This window comes from Haliotis cracherodii, unplaced genomic scaffold (genome assembly GCF_022045235.1).
Source record: "Haliotis cracherodii isolate W230 unplaced genomic scaffold, xgHalCrac1.p SCAF_6, whole genome shotgun sequence".
In the NCBI taxonomy this organism is placed as follows: Eukaryota; Metazoa; Mollusca; class Gastropoda; order Lepetellida; family Haliotidae; genus Haliotis; species Haliotis cracherodii.
Window position 1 is genome coordinate 35957337 of NW_027266319.1, and position 18931 is coordinate 35976267.

General features: G+C 42.8%; 1 protein-coding gene across 9 annotated transcripts in view; it reads left to right on the forward strand.

The window, feature by feature from the left end:
* Positions 1–17948, forward strand: part of LOC139446206 (CD151 antigen-like) — a 74817-nt gene extending 56869 nt beyond the window's left edge. For all 9 annotated transcript variants that reach the window (XM_071227520.1, XM_071227522.1, XM_071227521.1 and 6 more), the window contains 8 exons: positions 2515–2589; positions 5817–6017; positions 7026–7100; positions 8980–9084; positions 11475–11565; positions 13877–14025; positions 14191–14274; positions 15289–17948. In XM_071227520.1, the coding sequence (XP_071083621.1) occupies positions 2515–2589; positions 5817–6017; positions 7026–7100; positions 8980–9084; positions 11475–11565; positions 13877–14025; positions 14191–14274; positions 15289–15354 (846 nt within the window). In that variant the 3' untranslated portion in view covers positions 15355–17948. The remainder of the gene's footprint in view (positions 1–2514; positions 2590–5816; positions 6018–7025; positions 7101–8979; positions 9085–11474; positions 11566–13876; positions 14026–14190; positions 14275–15288) is intronic.
* Positions 17949–18931: the final 983 nt, after the last annotated feature.

Here is an 18931-nt window from a genome sequence, read left to right on the forward strand (position 1 = left end):
TTTTCCGCCGTCGTTTGGTTGGAAATACTGGAAAATATGATTTTTTTCTTCTCAAAAAACAACCTTCCCCAACCTTTAAGTTTCCAGTCTGATAAGGTCTTTACTATTCTTCAAAACACATATGGTTTTAACATGTGGCATCTTTAACCCCTCCACTCCCCTCGAATTTTACGAATTATAAAATGTATTGATCACGGTTAGGATGGTTTCTTTTCACGGTGTATCAGTTTGTCTTACGTTTCTTCGTTCTCACGTTACATGGAGACTTCATTATTTTCGAATTACAAAAGGCATTCCTTGTTCACACGTCATACTGGATATTCTTTGATCTCATGTTACACGGAGATTGCATACATGTAAGAAGACATGGGGATTTCCTTTATCTCACATTACACGCGATTATCGCTGTCTTGACATTACTAGGACTTTTCACTGTTCTCACGTGACACGGTGTATTTTTTCATTTTCCTCAAATCACACGGGGTATTCATTTATATTACGCTACAAGGAGATTTCATTGTTCTCAGGTTACACGGAGATTGCATTGTGATCAGGTTACACGGAGATTTCATCGTTCACTGGTTACACGGAGTTTCAAATGTTCTCAAGTTACACAGAGATTTCATCGTTCACTGGTTACACGGAGATTTCATTGTTCTCAGGTTACACAGATATTGCATAGTGATCAGGTTACACGGAGATTGCATTGTTCTCAGGTTACACGAGGATTTCATTGTTCTCAGGTTACACGGAGATTTCACCGTTCACTGGTTACACGGAGATTGCATTGTGCTCAGGTTACACGGGGATTTCATTGTTCTCAGGTTACACGGGGATTTCATTGTTCTCAGGTTACACGGAGATTGCATTGTTCTCAGGTTACACGGAGATTGCATTGTTCTCAGGTTACACGGAGATTTCATTGTTCTCAGTTTACACGGAAATTTCATTGTTCTCAGGTTACACGGAGATTGCATTGTTCTCAGGTTACACGGAGATTTCATTGTTCTCAGGTTTCACGGGGATTTCATTGTTCTCAGGTTACACGGAGATTTTATTGTTCTCAGGTTACACGGAGATTGCATTGTTCTCAGGTTACACGGGATTTCATTGTTCTCAGGTTACACGGAGATTTAATTGTTCTCAGGTTACACGGGGATTTCATTGTTCTCAGGTTACACGGAGATTTCATTGTTCTCAGGTTACACGGGGATTTCATTGTTCTCAGGTTACACGGAGATTGCATTGTTCTCAGGTTACACGGAGATTGCATTGTTCTCAGGTTACACGGAGATTTCATTGTTCTCAGGTTACACGGAGTTTTCATTGTTCTCAGGATACAAAGAGATTTTATTGTTCTCAGGTTACACGGAGATTTAATTGTTCTCAGGTTACACGGGGATTTCATTGTTCTCAGGTTACACGGAGTTTTCATTGTTCTCAGGATACACAGGGTTTCATTGTTCTCAGGTTACACGGAGATTTAATTGTTCTCAGGTTCTGATAGTACTCTCGAATCGCACGGAAGTATAGCATTTGCCTAGCATGGATATTTAGTTGTTGTTCCGATACACAATCCACGTGTGTTCTATATTCAGCATGTACTGTTCATACGTCACGCCACCCTCGATTATCCAGTGTGTTTTACCTTTATGTGATAAATACGTACCTGGATCAATTCGATACCATTGCTTCATTTTCACTTTGTTTCGAGAGCACGACGCTTAAAATTCTCGTCATACCAAATTACTATCATGAGAGAGAAATGTTGTGGGTAGTTAAATTTTACATCGATGGAAGTGGGGACGTCACTTCCGGAACAAAGATATGTTGTCGAAGGGGTCCGTCATACATAGAATAGAATAGAGATGGAATAGACACTGGGTAATCGAGCATTACGTAACATAGGAGGGGGCACGGGTGGCCCAGTCGTCTAAGGCGCCGCATTTCGCTGTGCAGAGTTGCGTCCCTTGGGCACGCCAGAAACCTATGATTGTGGGTTCGAATCCCGGTTCGCCCCGATTATGTTTCTAGGTTTGTCAGCACCATACCCGTGCCCGTGGGTTTCGCCGAAGTGGTAAACATCTGAAACCTGCATCACTTCGGGCTTTCCTCCCACATGCCGTGATATAACTGGAATAATGTTAAAAGCGGCGTTAAACCCTACTCACTCACTCACATTATTGTATCAGACAGACAGGGTATTCCTTATTTTAAGTGAAAATGTACGTTTCTTCTCATGTCACGAAGAGTATTCATTGTTTCCATGTCCAGTCAAGTATGCATTACCCTCACATGACAGGGTTAGAATAATATTCTCTGAAGTCACGGGTTATTTAGCTCGTGTCTCAAGGCATTTGAAGATTCTCTTTGTGTTTCTAGGCGATGTGTTTAGCATTCCATCGTCACGCCGAAAGTTCGATTCCCCAAATGCGTGAAGGCGATTTGTACGCCAACCGCCGTGATTTTGCTGGAATATTCTACTCACTCACCATTATATTTTTTGTGTTTTAGTCATCCAAGATGGGCCTCAATGGATGTGGTAACTTCCTCAAATACTCCATGTTCCTGTTCAACGCCATCATCCTGGTGAGTCACGATTTGTGCTGTTGGGGTGGGTAGGGGCACGGGCCTATCGTGTAAGGCGCCGCCTTAGTCACGCTAGAAACCTATGATTGTTCGAAAATCCCGGTTCGCCATACCCGTGCTCTTGGGTTTCACCAAAGCGGTAAATATCTGAGTCCTGCATAACTCTCCTCCCATATCAAGCTGACACGCCGTGATATTACTGGAATACTGTTCAAAGCGGCATTAAACACCAACATACTTTCCGTAAAAGGCAACTGTGCTTGTCGTAAGAAGGCGACTAACGGGATCGGGTGGTCAGGCTCGCTGACCTGGTTGATGCATGTCATCGTATCCTAATTGTGTGGATCGGTGCTCGTTATGTCCATCTCTGGATTGTCTGGTCCAGACTTGATTATTTACAGAGAGAGGTCATACAGCTGGAATATTACTGTGTGCGGCGTTAAACAACAAACAAACAAAACAAAATCTTTAATTCTTCCCGTCTATTCACCCAGGTGGTTTTCTCATGTAATTGACTCCGTCGGTGCAAATTATAGCTTTTGTCTGGGTCGTAATGGCATCATAATGAGCTCGACATGCCTACTCGGCTTAATTCACCCCCCTCGATCGCGCCATTAACACTATCAGCCATGACGGCTGTTTCTCAACACTCGCCTCACGGAGAACTATAAATGTGGCATTGGATCTCTTAATGTCTCTCTTAAATATCACTTCAGCTACTCCGTTCAGATCAGCCTGAATTGAGGCACGTTTGTGTCGATTTGCATCCTCGGGGTGTTCCAGAAACCTATGATCAATGGCCGTTGTATTACTGTTAACCCCAACTCACTCACTCACTCCACCTTTATATTTAATTGCGAGTATCTGGACTAATCACTATTGACATGGAGTGCTACTGGTGACCCATCCACTCACTCCCACACTGACACAAGAGTTGTAAGACTTGGTGTTTCTAACTGCAATTATCCCGGGAACGTGTCAATACCAATGTTTGATTCCCCAAGTAGGACAACATCCACGACAGCGTCCGCGATAGCGTCTCCATCACCGACATAAAGTCTGTAATCATGTCATTACTGGTGATGGGTATCAGAGGATTATTGAGGACGACTTGATTCGTTGTCCTCGTTACACCTTCCAACGGACACAATAGATATTCCTGTGCTTTGTCCAGTGTAAATTGCGGGTCTGTGGCAACACGGACAACGGAACGTCGTCGTTGGATTGTGTCGGTTTACTGCGTTAAACAAACACAAATAATGTACCGAAGATCGGACATAACGAACCTAATTCGTTGTTTTGTCTCGACAGTGTCAGTGGGCTTCGCACTTTTGAACCTTTGGGGAATGTCTCCAGGGTCCTTGTCACGCCCTTTAACATCTGGGCCACCAGCCGCCGTCTTCTTACCGTTATTCAAGAACCATACAAGCCCCAGACCCGTGAAGATTTGGGGTAGAAAAGGTCTTCAGCAACCCATGCTCGCCTTAAATGGCGACTATGCTTGTCGTAAGAGGCGACTAACGGGATTTGGGGGTCAGGCTCGCTGGCTTGGTTGATACACGTCATCGATCTCAATTGTGTTGATCGATACTCATGATATCAATCACCGGATTGTCTGGTCCAGACTCGTTTTTTTACAGACCGCCGTCGTATAGCTGGAATATTGCTGAGTGTGGCGTTAAACAACCAGCCAACCAACCAACAAGCCCCTGATGTAACGGACATATTCACATTCGAAATAACAGACTGACCTTTCTCTTCTGGTTAGTAACATTGTAGTAGGACTTATAATCACTTTAATCTATCTCACCGCACTCATGATGATTTCATATAGCTTATCGCGACCTTATTTCAGCTGGATCTTACACTGGAAGGGGGTGCATTCCAAAAGTGTCGAAAATCTATACTAATATGATTTCATAGAGTTGAAAGTAGGTGCCGGGAAGATATCAGTCACGGAAATCAAATGCCACACACGATATACGAATCAGGACACAGGACACAGGAAGTGCAGACACCAGGTGTTCCATGAACAACGCTTTCTCTTTTGGTGTTATGTCCCCAATGTATGACGTTCCCGTTTGCCTTTTATAACACTCATCAAATTTCAAAGTTCAGTGTCTGACAATCCCAGTCGTGTTTCGACTTATTACGAATGAGAAATCAAAGGCTGTGTGGTTTCATTTCAAACAGATGCTGATGTCATGGAGAGTTACGACGCTTCACTCCTACATGATTATGTTTTACAACGCAAACAGTTTAATGGGGTGCCATCCTTTTGCTTGAAGGGAGATTCACATCAAAGCTCCGATTTTATTTGAAAGTCTCATCCTTCAACGAGTCTCGAGCCTGTTTCTAAGGCTAACATCTTAAACAATTCCCTGCTTTATCTCCGCGATAACAAGTCCCGTTGAAGGTCCATGCAGCTCTCAACTCACGATTAAGTGTTTCATTATCGTGGTCCGGAAATCGACAAACTTTGGATCAATGTATAGCTATTTTTCTGAGATCGCTACACCGTTAATCTAACTCAATTCAGGACACAGGGGGCAAGCGAGTCCTTCATCAGTATGGCGGAGTAACTCGCGATCAATGCCTGTAACATCCTCATGTTCCACGATCACATTGTGCTGGTGTAAATGGCACTGCTTTGAACCGTGGCTTGCAACCATACATGACGTATTGACTAATTTTAAGTGTATCTGAAGAAAACACTCCACAAAATAAATATTAGATACATTTGTTGTGAGCAACCCCCCCCCCCCCCCCCCCCCCCCACCCCCCCACCTCCCCATAACAAAACAATACCAAACAAAGAAACAAAACACCGCCAAAGAAAAAAAAGAATAAAACCCAAACAAAACCAACTATGAATTGGTCAGTGCCTTTCTAGGGACAATATTTTATGTTATCGGAAACTTCACACTGCATCTCCAATCTTGACCTTTCTGTGTTATGACCTCTTGTCTAGTTGAAAGTATTACTTTTCAAAGTTAATCGATGTGTCTACAGCCAGTGCATTAGATAGACATTTCTACACTTAACGGTAATTGAAGAATGCTCAAGGGTTTTTCCGATGCGTATGATATTGACATAACAGCACACGCTTCAGTCAAATCTGGGCATTTCCAAAGAATATGTTCCTCGAGACTCGAAGTGGACGATGTATTTTATCCGACTTCATTATAACATGTGTGCTTGTTTAAACGTCATATTCGATGTTCCAGGTCGCAGGATGTGGGTTGTTAGGGCTCGGCATCTACACCCGCACCAGCCAGACGGGGATCACGAAGGTGTCGGCCATCTTGGGAAGCAATCTCTACTCCATACTGTCATTGGCTCTCATGGTAACAGGGGGCGTGGTCATCGTTCTCTCATTCCTCGGATGCTGCGGCGCCATCAAGGAAGTCCGATGCATGCTGGTTACGGTAATACACCTACCAGCTTCCTATCATCGCATGTAACATAAAGTACTGTCTTCAACTGTAACATAAAGTAGACATTCGACACCTCTGAGTCTTTAACTGTAACACAAAGTAGACATCGGACACCTCTGTTTCTTCAACTGTAACATAAAATAGACATCGGACACCTGGTTTTCAACTGTAACACAAAGTAGACATCGGACACCACTGAGTCTTCAACTGTAACATAAAATAGACATCGGACACCCCCGAGACTTTAACTGTAACCTGAAGTAGACATTGGACACATCTGGGTCTTTAACTGTACCATAAAGTAGACATTGGACACCTCTGAGTCTTTAACTGTAATAAACAGTAGACATTGGACACCTCTGAGTCTTTAACTGTAACATACAGTAGACATTGGACACCTCTGAGTCTTTAACTGTAACATAAAGTAGACATTGGACACCTCTGGGTCTTTAACTGTAATCTGAAATAGACATCGGACACCCCCGAGTCTTAACTGTAACCTGAAGTAGACATTGGGCACCTCCGAGTCTTTAACTGTAACATAAAGTAGACATTGGACACCTCGTGGTCTTTAACTGTAACCTGAAGTAGACATTGGACACCCCCGAGTCTTTAACTGTAACCCGAAGTAGACATTGGACACTTCTGGGTCTTTAACTGTAACATAAAGCTTACAGGTACCTCTGAGCATTCCACTGTACCATGACCTATTGTGGAGACATTTACACCTGGTGCAGAACTTATATAGCTCTGGTTGACACGTGTAAATAAACTCATGTAGACATACATACAACTCTGGTTGAAACAAGTTAGTACCCTTATGTAGTCATACACATACCTCGTTTTCTTCTGTTGACACGTGTGAATAGCATAATGTAGAATTCGGGATTTACCTTTGAAACGTGTAATTAACCTTGCATAGACATGCAATTAATACCTTTATGTATGTATGTATATGTACCTCATGATGCTCTAGCTAAGTACTGGTGTCTGTTGCAGTTCTTCGCCTTACTGCTTGTGATGTTCTTCGGGCTTGTCGTGGGCGGCGTCCTCGTCTATGCATACAGAGGCCAGGTAGGACATCACCATCATGACAGCAAACCCTTCCTCGTCTGCAACGTTTCATATTCTAATTTACCAAGCGGCAAGCAGATACCCTAACTTTATTACGATCCAGCTATACACATTTTACACACGGTATTAATTAAACCGTCTAGACATGGGTAGGACAAAGCTAGCCATAAGAGACCTGGTTTGTAGCTATTGTCATATCTGTATACGTCTTTGACTTGCTGGTGTTGCTTTGTAGTTATTTGAACTAGACAAAAGTAAATCAGGTAAGTTAGATTAAATCAGTCGTGCGATACGTATAATACGTTAAAACTGAGGAAGAAAAGAAATTAGACCACGCAGTCCAGTTTATCACATGCTTGATTTTCAATATCTTACGTTAGCGATTTGATATCCAAAATATGAAATGTGCTGGCGCTCAGTGAGCACTCATAGAATACCTCCACATGGTTCTAATGTTTAGAATATAATCTTATTCATAACTTCTTTTTTTGGAAAAAAAATCACATTTGCTTTTTTCGGCACAAATTTACAACATTTCAAACATGGTAGGGACCATGTAGTGGCACATATCTAGCCCCAGGCTTCATTGAACCAATATTATATGATTATTGTTTTTGTTATTGTTATTATAATTATTGACATATTAAAATAAAAAAAAATGCATCAATGAGAGTTCGGGTGATCCTGGCACAGTCAGGCTTGTTAGGCTTATCATCAGCTCAGGGCCCATGCCCCCGCGACACGCAGCCCAGACAGCGAATGGGACTTCTCCCAGGAAGCGCTGCCTAGCAAAACCCACCCAGAACCTTTCGGAGAATGTGAAAACTCCCCAACACTGCAGCCTTCTGCATTACCCAGATTGTCAGAACGGCTGTATTTCTGGTAGCAAACCCGGGTACTCAATGTCAGTCTACAGATTTGGAGGTACCAAACCTAAGACACCGAGAATAATAGGGGCTGGGACAACTTGGTACTTGGGATGTAAGCGGGAAATTTCGAAAGGGAGGTCCAAATATTTGCCATATTTTTCTTGAATCTTGTCAATCAAAATAGTGTCAAAAGGGACAGAAAATTGAATGATATACATGATATAATTGGATTTATCTTAAAGGACAAGATCAGGTTTGTAGGCCTGGACACATCTGAGGCTGTAAACGGGCCTATTCCAAAGAATTTTGTATTTATCATTTTCCATGACGCCCTATTCCGGATCGTACCATGGATGGACCTCTGTGTCACAACCACAAGCATTGCGAAGACGGTAATAAAATGATCGAGCTGCACCATCATGTCTCTTAGGATACTGTGTTTATGCTAACGCGGGGCATCCACTAACAATGTGTTGGGCGGTCTCACTTATTTCATTGCATAATCTACATTAATTTTCATATTTACATTTTGATGCAAAATCACACACTGGCGGTTTCGAGTGGGAAGTGACTGGTCTGAGAAGCACTTTTCATGCCAGCCGCCTTCATCCAAGCGAAGGACTCAGCAGGGTTGTTGATGCTCTCAACACACTGCACATAAACTCGATGCAGTGGTCGTTCAGATAGCCTCTCCTTGAAAAACTGAGTCTGGGTCGACTTGATATGGCACTTCGCTTGGTCGACACTTATTTCCGCACCGTCCAGCAGTACAGAACCATCAACAAAATCAATACTCACATTGAGATTATGTCCCACATCCTTGGCTCGTTTTAGAAAACCGTGGAATGCCTTTCATCACGAGTCTTGACATGCTTCGCAAGAGGATCATCAGACAAATAAATGTGTGCAAAAGAGCACAAAACAATTCTATCATGAAGAGCCCCAACGTTAATCAAACCACGCCCTCCCATTATGATTATGATTATGATTGTTATTATTATTATTTCCAGATTGGCGAGCATACGATAAACGAGCTGTATCGGTCACTGAACTCAAGTTACGGCATGGCAGGAAAAGATCCAGTTACAAATGCGTGGGATTTTATGCAAAAAATTGTGAGTTTTCAGGAATATTTAGCCTGGATTTGACAGGGTCGTTTGTGTATGAAGCATAGGTCACGGTGACCAGAGAGAACGGGACGTTGTTAGGGCCAGAACGCCGTATAAACTATTTATCCTGAAAATTACATGACAATTTTGAAGGACTGTCCTTACACTCGACGCTCTGTTAAATATCACATGAGCAAGCGCTCAGGCAAAGTGGGTGGCAGATTGGTCGACAGTTTCATTGAATTAAGAAGGTGAATATTATCCAGTACAAAGCTGGAACCGACATCTGACTCGTACTTTATGCTTGCAAAATAACATGAACTTAAACATGCAGCTTCCAATATATTATATTTCCACTCCAACCAGACCAACCTTCAACATGTTTCACGAATGTTCAGGTTAACGTGACAAGATGCAAGAGGCGAAAGAAAGTTATTTCAAGGGTTGATTTAAAGGCAGATTCTTACACAAAAATATCCTATTTATATTTCAAAGCCTCATCCGTTAAAACAAAATGGACCTGCCTTAAAAATGATGTTCTATCATCTCGCATCACGTATGAGCAAACATACCAAGTCAGTGCGATATGCGCTTTAGAATTCATTGTATTCTCAACGTCAAGGGACACAACAGGGATGATTACTTCTATGACATGATGAAACTCTCTGTAGGCTAGGTTAGTTGTGAGTCTCGCTGTGATTGACCCACTCTAACCCACGGCGACAGTCAGGTTACATTGGAAGACTTAATGATGGAGACATTGTTCGCATTACATCTGTAGCATTGGAATGAGATGATGAATCTCAAACAGGCTGCAGAGAAGTCAACGATTGCCATAAACGCCGTAAGTGTATTTCTGAAGCGAGTGCACGCGTCATGTAGCATGTGAAAGAAAACCCGACTGGGTGAGGTCGGACTGTGGGGAGGTGGTCACAGACGTGTGTTTGGGGCGTTTAATTGTTCGTCGTGCAGAAATGACTGAGCGGCAGTCGGCAATATTTTAGCAATATCACCGTGGCAGATTCGAACCTGAACCAGGTACACTGGCGAACAACAAACACCACCGTTTGGATGTAATGTCCTGCAACCAAAGCGTGATGATCAAGCCCAAAGTTATCTGATTCTAATGACAATTGAAGCCGATTTGTAGTGTTCTCAATGGTAATATGCCCTAAAACTTACATAGTGGGAACGTCAGACTACCAGGCGATCAGAAGTGACAATGCCACAACACTCGTACCCACGGAGGCCCAGGTTACAGACGCCCAGTTTTGCCTACCGTAATTTCCTCGTCTCTACGGTGAGATAGCTGATACAGTGTATTAGCATACCCAGAAGGCAGGGACTTGACTGCTCCGGTACCAAGTTTGTTTGTTTGTTTTTTAACGCTGCCCTCAGCAATAGCCCAGCAGTATGACGGCGGTATGTAAATTAGTAAGTCTGGACCAGACAATCCAGTGATTGATATCATGAGCGCCGATCCACTCAATTGGAATACGGTGACATGCATCAAACAAAAAAAATGAGCGTGACCACTCCTTTCCGTTAGTCGCCTCGTACGACAAACATAGTCGCATTTTGCGGCAAGCATGGATTGACAAGGATGGGTTGCATCTTCAAGGGTCAGTACCAAGTAAAAACTACACTTCATCCCGGTCTGGTCTCCCTGAGGGATGACTACAGCTTTCAGGAAATCAACATTCCCTTTATGTCGAGCAGTATCCATGCAGCTCCAGCCCTTAGTATTTCCATTTCGCAACTTTTGAGGTACAATCGAGCAAGCTCTTTCTGCGTAGATTTCAAAGAGCGTCATATACTCTTGCTCTCAGAAATTGTTTTATCAAGGTCAAAACATTCAAGGCCTCAGTAAAGCCTTCAACATTTGTTATTGCAGATATATGGACATTTCCAAATTTGACACATCACTGACCAAACTGATGTGTGATGCAATTCCCTGTTTTGACTTGTACAATCATTAATGTTTTGATCAGGTGAACTATTGACTTGCCTTTGCATGTGTTTGTTCTACCGGTGGGGCAGGGTACGCTCAGCTTTTCATGAACACCTGGTACCATCACTATTTGATAGGGATTCATAAATTCATGCTCATGATGTTGTCAGAATTTCTCATAAATATGGAAAGGGCTTTGTCGCTTTAATTGACATCAGGATAAAATAGTGAGTTAGGTTAAAGCCTGAACATTATTGAAATCGCCAACTGTAACAAAAAATCTGAAAGTGACGGAGGTGGAAGATGTTTGCCACGAGAACGAGATAGGGATCCTGACACGGCAAAGGGATTAAAATCTTAACACTTTGTCGTTCCTTGATAACCACATGTAATGATCCCTACACGAGGAGCAATACTGACGTAATTTTGTATTTGTTTCTCTCAGTTCGGTTGCTGTGGAGTGGATGGGGGCATCAACTCGACGACATCTTGGGCGTACTACAAGGAGAACACCCTGTGGTACAAGAACCAGACAGGTAACTTGGTCAGATACTTACACAATGGTGGCAGCGTCATTAAGCTGGAAATGTATATGTGTGCATAATGCGACTGACTAGGTCCTAAGTATAGTGTGTGTTGCCTGTGTGTATCATGAGACAGACTAGGTCCTCAGTATAGTGTGTGTTGCCTGTGTGTATCATGAGACAGACCAGGTCCTCAGTATAGTGTGTGTTGCCTGTGTGTATCATGAGACAGACTAGGTCCTCAGTATAATGTGTGTTGCCTGTGTGTATCATGAGACAGACTAGGTCCTCTGTATAGTGTGTGCTGCCTGTGTGTATCATGAGACAGACTAGGTCCTCAGTATAATGTGTGTTGCCTGTGTGTATCATGGGACAGACTAGGTCCTCAGTATAGTGTGTGTTGCCTGTGTGTATCATGAGACAGACTAGGTCCTCAGTATAATGTGTGTTGCCTGTGTGTATCATGAGCCCATGATGTCAATCACTGGATTGTCTGGTCCAGACTCGATTATGTACAGAAAGACGTCATATAGCTTGAATATTGCTGAGTGCGGCGTTAAACAACAAACAGACAAACAAACTATAAGACTAATGCGTGTCCCTACATGTGTGTTAACGGACAGAATGGCCCTCTGTGTCTGCGCGTTTCCTGTAAGTAGTGAGTGAGTGAGTGAGTTTGGTTTAACGCCGCTTTTAACAGTACTCCAGTTATATCACGGCGTGTCAGCTTAATGTGGGAGGAAAGCCTGAGGTGATGCAGGTCTCAGACGTTTACCACTTCGGTGAAACCCACGAGCAGGAGTATGGTACTGACAAACCTAGAAACATAATCGGGCCTAACCGGGATTCGAAGCCACAATCATAGGTTTCTGGCGTGTCCACGGGACGCAACTCTGCACAGCGAATCGTGGCGCCTTAGACGACTGGGCCACCCGTGCCCCCTACAGTAAGTATGGTGGGCTTAACCTAACAGCGAGTTGCTGGAGATGGTGGCATCCGCAGCGGATACCAGCTTTGGTTGGTCTGCGTAACCCGCTTAATTAGACTGCTACTCACACTATCATCCAGTGGTATGATTGTTCCAGGTCTGAACACACTTACCTATAGTCAGGACTGTAATCCTGTCATATAGCCTCTTCATTCCAACCGTATAATTGTAATGGTTTCAATAATTCTAGTCGCTATCTCCTTCAGATGAACATTCGCCTCTCGCTATCTGTTACGTCCGTAATACTTGCGTTATCAATACTGACATTTGCTGCTTCGGCTCCACAAATCACGCCAGACTTTGGGCGAAGCTAAGTGGGATATCTTGTCGTTCACCCTGGAGTGAGACGGTCAAGATAGCATTGCACGAGCGAGGTAGGGATCTAATTTAGGGTCTCGTTAGGCCGAAAATGTATTATTGTAAAGAGAAAATGTGAAAGGTAGCCTGGCAACGCCAGGGCATAATCTGCCTGACTCGTGTATTACTTATGATATAGCGTACATCTGGAACATACAGTCGGTAGACACTGTGTGAGGTGCGGGAGGGTGTACGTTGTGCCAACTACTGACAATGGTGGCAATAGGGGCCGGCCACTGGTCAGATCCTAGCCGGGTTCAGTGGACAGATATTTTGTCAAAATCATTTTAAAATTGCATTCTTCAATTTTGCATGTTAAAGATGACAAACGGCGCACATTGACAGCTGTTGTAAAACACAGATGTCTGGGAGACGTGTGTCGTCAGATGTATGTCTGTTGTTTGTCTGTTACAGGTATCAGCCGGTACATTCCCGACAGCTGTTGTAAAACACAGATGTCTGAGAGACGTGTGTCGTCTGATGTATGTCTGTTGTGTGTCTGTTACATGTATCAGACGGTACATCCCTGACAGCTGTTGTAAATCACAGATGTCTGAGAGACGTGTGTCGTCAGATGTATGTCTGTTGTGTGTCTGTTACAGGTATCAGAAGGTACATCCCTGACAGCTGTTGTAAAACACAGATGTATGAGAGATGTATGTCGTCTGATGCATGTCTGTTGCTTGTCTGTTACATGTATCAGACGGTACATCTCTGACAGCTGTTGTAAAACACAGATGTCTGAGAGACGTGTTTTGTCTGATGTATGTCTGTTGTGTGTCTGTTACAGGTATCAGAAGGTACATCCCTGACAGCTGTTGTAAAACACAGATGTCTGAGAGACGTATGTCGTCTGATGCATGTCTGTTGCTTGTCTGTTACATGTATCAGACGGTACATCTCTGACAGCTGTTGTAAAACACAGATGTCTGAGAGACGTGTGTCGTCTGATGTATGTCTGTTGTGTGTCTGTTACAGGTATCAGAAGGTACATCCCTGACAGCTGTTGTAAAACACAGATGTCCGAGAACCTGACAAAGTGTACCGGATTGGACTATCCCAAACTGACACCAGCGGTCGGGCCTCCGGTGGTTGACATCACCTTCAATGACCAGATGTTTACAGAGGTAGGACGCAATCAAAGCCGGATAATTACTTCCCCGACACAATGTCTGTTATAAATGGATCACCATGCGACCACCGTAGATTTATGTGATAAGTCAAAATAATTACTTGTAATGTTATTTGGTCATTATCTTCTTGGTTGATGCCGTTTGTGAATTTTGTTTCAGGGTTGCTACACGAAGTTTTTTGCTTTCCTCGCAAGCAACGCCCGGATACTTGGTGGGGTAGGGGTGGGCGTGGCTGCAATGATGGTAAGGATAATGCTAGTAGTATTAATGTCATGCACTTTCAGTATACGTACATGTAGTGAGTGAGTGAGTGAGTTGGGTTTAATGCCGCTTTTAACAGTATTGCAGTTATATCGCGGCGTTTCAGCTTGATGTGGGAGGAAAGCCCGAAGTGATTAAGGCCTCAGACGTTTACCACTTCGGTGAAACCCACGAGCACGGGTATGGTGCTGACAAACCTAGAAATATGATGGGGGCTAACCGGGATTCGAACCCACAATCATAGGTTTCCGGCGTGCCCAAGGTACGCAACTCTGCACAGCGTATATGTAGTTGCCTGGTTTGTTTTTTGTTTACCGCCGCACGGTTTGTAAATAATTGAGTGATTTATATCATGAGCATCGATCCTAGTCGCAAATGGGATACGATGACATGCATCAAACAAGTCGATCCCGTTAGTCGCCTCTCACGACACGCATAATCGCTTTTTTATGGCAAGCATGGGTTGCTGAAGACAAATTCTAACCCGAATCGTCACGAGAAATCGACCTGGTAGTTGTACTACTGGATGTTGTAGCGTTGGGATACTGGGTTAGAATTGGCTCGGTGATTTGGTTGTTTGCGTGTCATCGTACCCCGAAGGCGTGGATCGTTGCTCACAATATCGATCACTGGATTGTCTGGTAAAGACTCAATTATTTACAGGTCGCCGCTAGTATATTTCTGAGCGTGTCGTTAAACAACAAACAAACGAGGATAATTATTACTGAAGTTGAGATAATCACCTTAACATCATATAAAACAAATATACTGCCTTTTCTCCATGTGTCTTGAGGGGCGGTCGGGTAGCCTTGTGGTTAAAGCGTTCGCTCGTCACGCTGAAGACCCTGGCTCGATTCCCGACATGGGTACAATGTGTGACGCCCATTTCTGGTGTCCCCCGCCGTGATATTGCTGGAATATTGCTAAAAGCGGCGTAAAACAGTACTCACTCACTCACTCACTCCCATGTGACTTGTTTCATTCTTTACCTTGCAGGTCCTCGGGATGACGTTTGCCCTGTGTTTGTGCCGCCGAATAAAAGATGACTACTATTTTGACTGACATTAGACCACCATCATTTCCAACCACACGGACTCCGACCCTGCACACATTGTCAGTTGTCATGGTTATTAACGTGTCATTTATAACGGTTTTAGCGAACTGGAGAATCAGCGCTTTGTTTTATTAAGACGTAGACAGTCGATCAGATGATCTAGAATATCATCCTCTTGCAGCCAGGACAAACCGTGACAGTTGACGATACATTAACCTGTAGATGCACCGGAGACATTTCATTTTCAAGAATAGGGTATACAGAAAGAAAACGTAGGAGTATGGAGGTTGAAGAGTGTGAATACGCAATGTGAATAATTATTTTATGTTATGTGCTTTATTTCATGTATTAAACATTTGAAAATGACAAACGTATGACCTTAAATAATGACTATCTTTATCAATATTAATACTTAGTATCACAAATATTATGATAATGTGACATGTTTTATCAGTTTTGCGACACTATACTAGGTCTTGTTCGTGGTTTGTCAAAGCTGTCACGAAAGGGAATTGTGAGGCGGTTGCAGGGGTTCATGGCCTGTCCTGTCTATCAGTTCGTGTGTGTGTGTGTTTGGAATTACACATATCACTATATCTGGAAGTATTACGTTTTAAACACGGTGGCTAGAGACTGTACTTCATTGGATATGTGTATTGAAATACTTGTAGGTAAACCACGTACCACCCTGTTTAAGGGGTATCTCACTGTTCTCAAAGTCTTTATTAATTATGCCTGTTCAAGATCTGGTTTCCGGACCGCGTCACCCAAAAGCCAAGAGATTCATCAAACCATTTAATTCAACGACAGAGCATGCTCTGAGATTACGAAGTAAATAACGAATAAAAAACATTACAACGAACAGAGTAAGGATCTACTGCAGTTTGATATCGCAAGCTTGGAAGTTGATGAATCTGCAAGTGTTGAAGGTACCCACGTTAAACTCCAGCTCTTGACAAACGGACTGCCCATCACTGTAGAGTTATCATCAATGCAAGACATTAATGCAAAACCAACTATTCAAAGCAGCAGCGACAAACCGCGCAGAACTTGATCTCTGCATCGTTTTGAAACATCACACGATTAACGTTTTCTAGTGTTCAAAATTTCTAACAGACCTGAATGAAAAAAACCTGCTTCTATAGATTCATAAGGAACATCTATCCGTGCTGATATCACATACAAACATCTATCCGTGCTGATATCACATACAGTTATACCAAGATAATGTACGGTTATAATGATATTACAGTTCTGTTATAGTGATATCACGTACAGTTACAATGATATCATGATTGTTTTGCCACTATGCGACAGTTATGTACATTATGTAAATAAGCAATGCCGTCCTACTATAGACACAATTTCTTATCTATGTAAATATTATTTATATCGTTTGTATCTCTGTGAATATTTCATTCATTGCTCATGTTTGGCATAGAGTATAGAAGGTCATGCCCCGAGACTTCTCTGCTGAGATAGCAGGTTTCTTGAAACGTCACCGCTGAGACGGCCTGTATATTGCGACCTCAACGAGACGTCATCACTGAGACGGCCTGTCTCAGACGACACCAATGAGACGTCACCATTAGACGGTTTGTTTCTTGAGACGTCATCAATGACAGAGTCTGTATATTGCGACGTCATCGCTGAAACGGCCTGTTTCTTGAGACGTCATTACCGAGACGCCCTGTTGCTTGATGCGTCACCATTAAGACGGTCTGTTCCAAGAGGCGTCACTATTAAGAAGGCCTGCACCACGAGGCGTCACCATTAAGACGGTCTGTTCCACGAGGCGTCACCATTAAGACGGTCTGTTCCACGAGGCGTCACCATTAAGACGGTCTGTTCCATGAGGCGTCACCATTAAGACGGTCTGTTCCATGAGGCGTCACTATTAAGACGGTCTGTATACAGAGACGTTACCATTAAGACGGCCTGTTCCATGATTTGTAATGGGAATTCCATCATGTAATCTATTTTCAAAATATTTACCTCCTTTACAACAAGAAGAGAGAGTTGACTTGTTTTGTCTGCTCCATGTTACTTCATCGCTAAGCATTTTATGTTCACTTATAAGGGGAAGCATCTCTGCCGACATATGTTTAAATATAGTGTATCACAATGTCATTTCGCGTAGCTGTATTGTTTTGTGTCGAAGTGTAGGTGAACGTGATTGTATGGGTGCTTCATATGCATGTCACATCGCTCGGATTGCCGTGGCGACGGCGGTGACGTAGTGCAGTCGTGGACAACGTCAATCGCAATGCGAAGACATTTTAGACACCATACATCATTGTAGACATTTGTCAAACGATAAAAAGGTAACAACGCTGTCGACCAAGATAAAACAACATTGTTGACAAAAGTGCTGCGTAAACAATGTCAAGACATGGGCACACATTGTCACAGCAGTGTCATATTGTCACAGACTTGTAACAGTTTGTCACGATACAACTGCCATAATGTCTTGCTGTACAAAGAATGCTGTTTAGCTCTAGCATGAAGTCATCGGAATTATCAGCAAATAGTTAGCTCTATGAAATGGATCGGTACTCTCCGAACAGATCTCAAATATATGTGTTTGTTTGGAAAATAAATTCAGTGCTTTTTAACAGTTTGTATGTGTTATTATTTAACAACACCTCCATATTTAGCTACAAGATGCATATATACCAATCACCAGAAGTTCAAAATGGCATGACGAATTAACTACAGTAGCATGGACGAATCGAAATTTCATATTACACGATGACTTCAGGACATCATATTGGTCATTCATATTATATGTATGTTAATATAGTATATAATATACCCTATTGTTTTAATTTTGAGGATGCGGTGGGGTAGCCTCGTGGTTAAAGCGTTCGCTCGTAACGCTGAAGGCCAGAGTTCGATTCTCCACATGTGTACAATGTGTGAAGCCCATTGGTTGTGTCCCCCGCCGTGACATTGCTGGATTATTACTAAAAGCGGTGCAAAACTTTACTTACTCACTAATTATTTTACAGCTCCTCAATTAAACGGAAATATTACAGATTTTGGCGCAAAAATGTTCAACTGAATTCAGTCTTGTGACGGTAACCGTCTTGTCGTGAGAGTGACTCTAGTCACATATCAGACCAATGTTAGAATTCGATCACGGGTCCATTTGATCAAGCTTCTTCACTCCGCGCCAACTTATCATTAATAAAATATATTAAGATGTATAATGGCAAAACTATCACAATGAAAATAGATTGTTAACGCTGAAGAAACGTGTATGCTAGTAAAATCATTTCATATTTATTTCCAAAACATGAAACTATTTGTGGTATAACGAGCAGCTATATACTGGGCATCAATGTAATATAAATCCAATAGTATCAAGAATCGTTATTAACAGGGATATACCATAGACAGTGATTCAACATAGACCGCCAATCAACATAAGCCGTGAATCAACATGAACACATCTTCCCGAGGTAAGGGCGTTAACGTCCGCTTTCCACCCTTGCCGAACGGTGTTGGAATTTCGCTGCTTGAACGTGGCACCACCAGTGGCTATTACGAGCTATATCCCTACTATGTGCCTCCTATTGACCA